Source organism: Drosophila eugracilis, unplaced genomic scaffold, assembly GCF_018153835.1.
Source record: "Drosophila eugracilis isolate 14026-0451.02 unplaced genomic scaffold, ASM1815383v1 contig_649, whole genome shotgun sequence".
Classification (NCBI taxonomy): domain Eukaryota; kingdom Metazoa; phylum Arthropoda; class Insecta; order Diptera; family Drosophilidae; genus Drosophila; species Drosophila eugracilis.
Genome location: NW_024573535.1, coordinates 1,746,081 through 1,752,585, shown reverse-complemented (window position 1 = coordinate 1,752,585; position 6,505 = coordinate 1,746,081). Strand labels below are relative to the sequence as shown.

General features: G+C 43.2%; 1 protein-coding gene across 2 annotated transcripts; it reads right to left on the bottom strand.

The window, feature by feature from the left end:
- Nucleotides 1-2,161: 2,161 nt before the first annotated feature.
- Nucleotides 2,162-5,585, bottom strand: LOC108109633 (segmentation protein Runt). 2 transcript variants are annotated; one of them, XM_017218209.2, is made up of 2 exons: nucleotides 4,041-5,585; nucleotides 2,162-3,707 (listed from the first exon to the last, which is right to left on the bottom strand). In XM_017218209.2, the coding sequence occupies exons 1-2, from the start codon at nucleotides 4,732-4,734 to the stop codon at nucleotides 2,875-2,877; spliced, it is 1,527 nt and encodes a 508-aa protein (XP_017073698.1). In that variant the 5' UTR covers nucleotides 4,735-5,585; the 3' UTR covers nucleotides 2,162-2,874. The 2 variants fall into 2 exon arrangements, with proteins under 2 accessions (XP_017073698.1, XP_017073697.1); XM_017218208.2 differs by having other exon boundaries at nucleotides 4,032-5,584.
- Between the last annotated feature and the right edge of the window lie 920 nt (nucleotides 5,586-6,505).

Below are 6,505 nucleotides of genomic sequence, written 5' to 3'. Positions count from 1 at the left end.
TTTGTTTTTTTGAACAAAAGAGGCGGCACGCACACACAGACGAGAGCAGAGAAGTGGAGGCTGGAAAAACATGGGGGAAAAGTGTAGAACACATTGTGAAAATGTAAATTTTCCATTGATTAAATGCGAAAATGCAAGTGGTGGGTGGTGAAAAAGCGATGGGGCTGGGAGAGGAATCATTACGGCTGCAACTATTTTTCGGGAAAATATTTGAGCAAATGCCAGGGGCAAAAATCCGAAAATCGCAGCTTCAATCGGACTCACTTCGATGAGGGAAATTTGTGTTTCATTTCCAAAGATTTAAATTACAAATCAAATAATTAATAAGCAAAGAGAGTTTATTTTTCTATAAATTAAAAATAAAATAAAATTTATAAATATTTTTTTGGATATTTTTCTCCATTAAGAAAAGAGTTCTTTTTGAAAGTAAAGCCTTAAAAATAGTTTCCCACTGACAGGTCACCCGCCAAGTGAGAAACCCCATCGTTCTGTCACCAAATCGAGTTCCTGCGACCTTGACCAACCTTGACCAGCCAAGGCCGGAACGACCTTGATGGCCCACACAAACCAAAAACCAAAGGGACCAAGGTGTTGACCAGCAAAAGGAGACAACCCAACGCGACTGTGCGGTTAATGGCCTCGACAAATTTCACTGCGGTTGGCCAACTTCATGTCCTGTAGCCTGCAAATCCAGCAAATCCCGCATGTCCCTGCCTGGACATATATTTTCATCTCAATATCTCCATCCGAGTCCTGGCTACGAAATCGAGTTAGTTATGCCAATTAGTGCGACAATTGTCGAAAAGTGAGCTCCTGCGGATCCAACGAGGTTCCCTAATCACCAATAATCCGCATTAATTGCCATCAATTTGGGCTTCGGCCATGTCCATGTCCTGCGGTCAGCAGATGTCCTTCGATTTTCGAGGACCAACAGCTCACACTGTGCTAAAGTAATTTCAGGGTTTCACAAATCACAATCTTGTTTCACATTCTTGGTTTAACTTTAAAGGGCAAATAAAATATTTATTAAAATTTAAGTTCAACTTATTTTCATTTTATATTAATGATAAAATGTTAAACATTTTACTTACTTATTACTCATTTTTAGCTCTTATCGTTCTCACTCTCAATCATGTTGATTGATAAGCTCAGAGATTCCCTAATGAAAGTGCCAGACACTTGGAATTTTCCCCCCCAGCTGACAACCACAAATAGTTGTTATCGATAACCCCTTGAGAGATAAGTTCAAGTGAAAATATTAATTCGCGGTTGGTTTTCCCATTCGATTTTTTTGCCTTGATAATACGATTTCGGAATTTCTCAATTTTTGGGTAATTCTTGCCAGAATTTTATTATCGTTCAACTTTTGTGTTGATGTCTGCGGGCCATCTATGATAAGATGACGACGTGTTTTAGAGCGGAAATCTAAGTTTTGAGATTGTTAAGATGGAATTTCCAAAGTGGAAATGGAAAAAAAATATACGAGAAATTATTGAAGAGATTTATAATAAGTTGTATTACATTATTAACTATCATAGAACATAGTTTTCTTTTTCGAAATATTGGTTTTGAATGTCGTTTTTCATGATCTTTACCTGTAAGAAAAGTTCGCTGAAATGTTGGGAAATGAAAACACAAAGGTAAGAAATCTAAGTTTGAGATTATTAAGATGGAATTTCCAAAGTGGAAATGAAATAAAATATAAAAATTTCTTAAAGAAATTATTAACAACCAAAGTCAACTATCATATAAAACAGTTTTCTTTTTCAAAATGTTGTTTTTTAATATCATTTTCATGATCTTAACCTGAAAGAAAAGTTGGCTGAAATATCGAAAAAACCCTCAGGGAAATGTAAGATTTTTTGTAAATATTTTTAGGGAGATTATTAAGATGGCATTTCCAAAGTGGAAATAAAAAAATATTTGAGAAGTTATTAAATTATAAAAGAAATTATTAACAAACAAAGTCAACTATCATAGAAAATAGTTTTCTTTTTCAAAATGTGGTTTTTCAAGATCATTTTCATGATCTTTACCTGAAAGAAAAGTTGGCTGAAATCTCGAGAAAACCCTCAGGGAAATGAATACAAAAAGGTAAGTTTTTTTTTTGTAAATACTTTTCGTGTGATTTTTGTTTTTTATTTGGTTTTGTTTCAAATTCGATTTTTGTGTTAGATTTCCTTTCGCGCTAAAACTTATTTCTAGACAAAAAAATTGATTTCTCGCTTAGACGACTAGTTAAACATAAAGATTAAAAATAGCTAAATTCGCATATTATCCATCGAAAAAAAAATAGGTTCTAAAAAAAAAAAAAAAAAATAAGGGTTAAGAGTGTTACCAACTAGTTAGCTATGTACAAAATGTGTGTTTGTGTTTCCAAATCAAATTGAACTAAAGTTGCTTTTCCTTGGTATTTTCTTTTTGGGTTGAGTTTTCATTTTCATTTTCTTGGTTTTTTGTTTTTGTTTTCTGATTTTCTGGTTTTCTAGTTTTTTGCTTTCTGCTGGGATTTTTCAGTTTGAAATCCTGGTGAAAATCGAGGGCCTGTGTTTCAAACTCGTCGCACGATTTTATGAATCCGAGCATAAAACTTCGCCGGAGTCTGATGTCCAGGAGGAGGAGTTGGCTCCTTTATCCTTTTTGCATCCTTGTTTTTTTTTGGTTTTTCATAGTTTTTCTTGCTGCTGCTGCTGCTGCTGAATATCCTTCTTCGTCCCACTCTGATGAGGCTGCTCCGTTTGCCGGCCGGAGGCGTCGTAACTTATAACACTATATCACAATTATAATTTTTGCCCGCTTGCCGCTCTGCGCCGCCGCTGATTTATCACTTTGTTTCTCTTCCGTTTACCCTCTCCTCCAGTTTCTTCCGGGGACCTAGTACGGCCGCCACACGGTCTTCTGCTGGACGGCGGCGCTCTTGATCTTGGTGGTCGTTTCCGGCGATGGCTGGCGGCTATTGGCCACGGCTCCAGGACCGCTTTCGTGGTAGAGCGGCTTCATGGCCGATGGTGCCTTCAGGTCGCAGCGCATGCGAAGGGGCGCCACATCCAGGCTCTTGTCCAAGTCAAACTCCGACTTGACCACGTCGATCTGCTCGTCATCGGAGTCGCCATCGCTGGCGGACTGCTCGTGGATGGAGCTCGTTTCGATGGAGGTGTTGAGCTTCAGCAGGACGTGTTGCTGGGTGGGCGAGGAGCTGGATGGCCGCGAAGAGGCAGGGCTGACATGGACCGGCTCGTTCTGGTGATGCAGTGCAGCATTGCGGGCCCTCAGGCCAGCTGCCGCCGCAAAGTTGTACGGATGGAAGGCATGGGGTGTGGCTGCCTTGGCGGCGGCTGCTGCTGCCACATGATTGAAAGGAAACTGGGGCATGGCATAGGGCGTGGCAGGAGCTGCTCCCGGTGGTGATGGCATCATAGCAGCAGGTTGTCCCGCCGCCGCCGCCGCCGCCGCAGCTGCCGCTGGATGAGGATATTCAGAAGGCTGAACGGCCGATGAAGAGCTGGTGGCTACCGAAGATGGATTAGGATTGGGCGACACTGAGGAAGCCGAGGACTTGGCCAGGGCAGGATGATGAACCTGAGCCGCCTGGGCAGCTGCCTGATGGCGGAAGTAGTCCGCATAGCCGTAGGTCATGTACGCGGCATCCAACCAAGCGGGATTCAGCATGAAGGGGTTAAACGCGCCGGGATGAGGATAGCCATAGCCTGGAAGGATAAGAAAGAGAGCGGGAAATTAGTAAAGCCGAATTCGGTTTTCAAAGGGTTTTCTTTTTAAAAAACGGGTTGAGGATTGGGCTTTGGGGTGGTTGGGAAAATTGCATCGAAACTTTGTAAAATATTTTTGAATATTTTTTTTTTAAAGCATTTGAAGAATCTTTAAGGTTCAAAGATCATATCAAATAATAAAATATTTACAAAATAAATTTAAATTTCTTTTTGTTTTTAATCTCAAGATGAGGAAAGGATAGTTTTTGGGGGATGTTTGGGAGTGGTTTGAACTGAAAACATAATGGAAACTAAAAAACTCACTTTGCTTACTTCTTGGCTCCCGTGGCCCGTCGACGGTCACCTTGATGGCTTTGCTGTAGCTGGCGATCTGCACTGGGTATGTGGCGATGGTGATGGTCAGGGTGAAGGATTTGCCGCGTCCCGATCGGCCAACGAAGCGCAGATCATTGAACTTGGCCACCTGGTTCTTCATGGTGGTGGTGCAGTTTCTCAGTTCGCCGCAGTAGTTCTCATCGTTGCCGCATTTGATGGACACCAATGTGCCATCGGGGACATCATCAAGAGCGATCACCTTGAAGGCACCGGGCAGGGACTTGTTCGATCGCCAATGGTTGGGCAGGGCACTGCAGAGGATCGAGGGAGAGCCGGTCTGGGCTAGTTCGCCATGGTATTCCTGGAGCATCTCGTGCAGGCTGGCAAACATATCAGTCATCGAGCTGGGCATCTTGGCGGAGTTCTGGGGACTGGTGGTGGCATTGCTGCTGGAGCTGGTGTTGTTCGTGCTTAGATCCGGGGTAGAGCTGCCAGTGCTGCTGGCCGAATGAGTGCTGGTGTTGGCCAGACTCTGGCCGGGATTCGCATTGGAACTGTTGTTGCCCTGCTGCTGGGGAACAGGAACCTGGACAGCGGCTGCTGCTGCTGCGGCTGCGGCGGCGGCGGCAGCGGCGGCGGCCAGGACCTGTGTGTTGTTGGCCACCATTGTGGGACCCGCTGGCAGATGCATCTCGTATCCGAAACTCGAAATCGTAATCGTAATCCTTGGAGTGTGTGTGTGCTCGTTTGGCTTTAGCTTTCTATGATTTATTCTTCACTTCACTTTCTCGGGGTCACTTGGAAAAAATTCGTTCGTGTTCGGTTTTCGGGTATTAAATATATGATTTTCTGAATTTCGCGATTTTGTTTCGAATCTAAATGGTATGGATTGGATGTAAGGTATCTCGAAATCGAAATCGGAATCGATATTATTATTTCTCTGTGCGTTCTCGACACGCTAAAGTCGCTGAGTGAACTGATTCTCTGCTGCGATCGTTGGCAGTATTTAAAGTGGAATGCGCTGCTCGCCGCCTCTGCTGTCGTCTCTGCCGGCGTTTATGTTATGTCTCGCTCGCACGCTGCTAACGCTATCTCACTTGCTCGCATTATCCTGGGCGGTATGGTGGTGTGGTTGGCTACCTACGCACACAGGCGCGCTTTTAAGGGTGCCGGGGCAGGTATATATCGGTATATCGAGCAACCACCATTGCCGCCGCAACAACAACCACAGCAAAAAATTTCCCATTTTTCCATTGCGGTCTCTCTGTGTAAGTGTGTGTTTGTGTGTGTGTATAAGTGAGCCTGTGCTGGCGTAAGTGAGAGAGAAGTCGCTTGTTACTTGTGGCCAAAAAGGAAAAAAAAAAAAAACACATAATAAAAGCGGAAAAAAGGAAAATCACACGGGCGAGAGCGAGAGGGATGGCCTGGAAATTGCACCAAAGAAAAACTCAAAAAAGAAATACACCGAGACTTTTCCGCTCTCTCTCTCGCTCTGCTTCTGGCTCTGCCACTCTCTTGCTCCCTCTCTCTCTCTCTCTCTTTTCCCCACGGGCGGTCTGGAAAATGTGTGCGTTTTCCTTTTCTTCGTTTTGAATTTGATTTTTTCTCGCCACGCACGCCAAAAGAAAACGGCCGTGCAACAGTTTCCCATTTTCCATTTCCAGCGGCGCGCGTGTTTTGCCGGCCCTCCTGCAGAGGGTCGTCCTCGAGGGGGGGGGGGCGGTAGCAGGGGGCGGGGGCGGCACAGGTAGGCACCCACGGCTAAACGGGTGGGGGGTTCCCTTTGCCAAAATGCTAGGATGCCCAGGGGCGTCCTGCCGACAGGACATGAGGACTCAATTAGCCGATGGGAGGAGGGATCAAGTTGCGAAATTATCATAAATATTATCATGGTCTAAGGGATCGGGAAATCTATTAACAAGCCATGTTCAAAATTCTTATGGTTCTTCTTATTCTATTATGGGAAATGAGGGAGTTACTTGGGAAGGAATTCTTTAAGTTATTAATATAGTATTGGGAACTTGAAACAGGAAGATGTTTTGTGATAATTTTGTAAAAAAATTATATTCCATTATGCTAAAATATAGGAAAGAAAAGTTCAACCACTTCTTGTTTTTAAACAAAATGATCTCAAGCGGAACTTAGAAAAGCATCTTCTACGATTTTTAGTACCAATAATGATGATAGTATGATGAGATTTTAAAGACTTCATTAGGGCAATATTACTAAAATGGTGATGAATGATCATGATTATGTTATGAATCTAATCACGAAATTATGTAATTTTCAGGATTATTGAATTTGCAGTAAATGCAGTAAAACATATCTCTGCCTATAATGAACAGCCTTAAACATCCTCCCCTTTGAACAGCCTTAAACATACTCCCCTTTGAAAGAGTGTTAAAAAATCTTAAAATGTCTACAAGTCATAAGAAACCTGACCTAACCTGATCTAAGCACTT

What these genes read in the sequence shown, in the direction of transcription:
- LOC108109633 (XM_017218208.2), bottom strand. Translation starts at nt 4,734, where the DNA reads ATGCATCTGCCAGCGGGTCCCACAATGGTGGCCAACAACACACAGGTC. An exon ending in GGAGCCAAGAAGTAAGCAAA is followed by an intron (nt 3,708 to 4,031) that starts GTGAGTTTTTTA and finishes TTATCCTTCCAG; the next exon opens with GCTATGGCTATCCTCATCCC.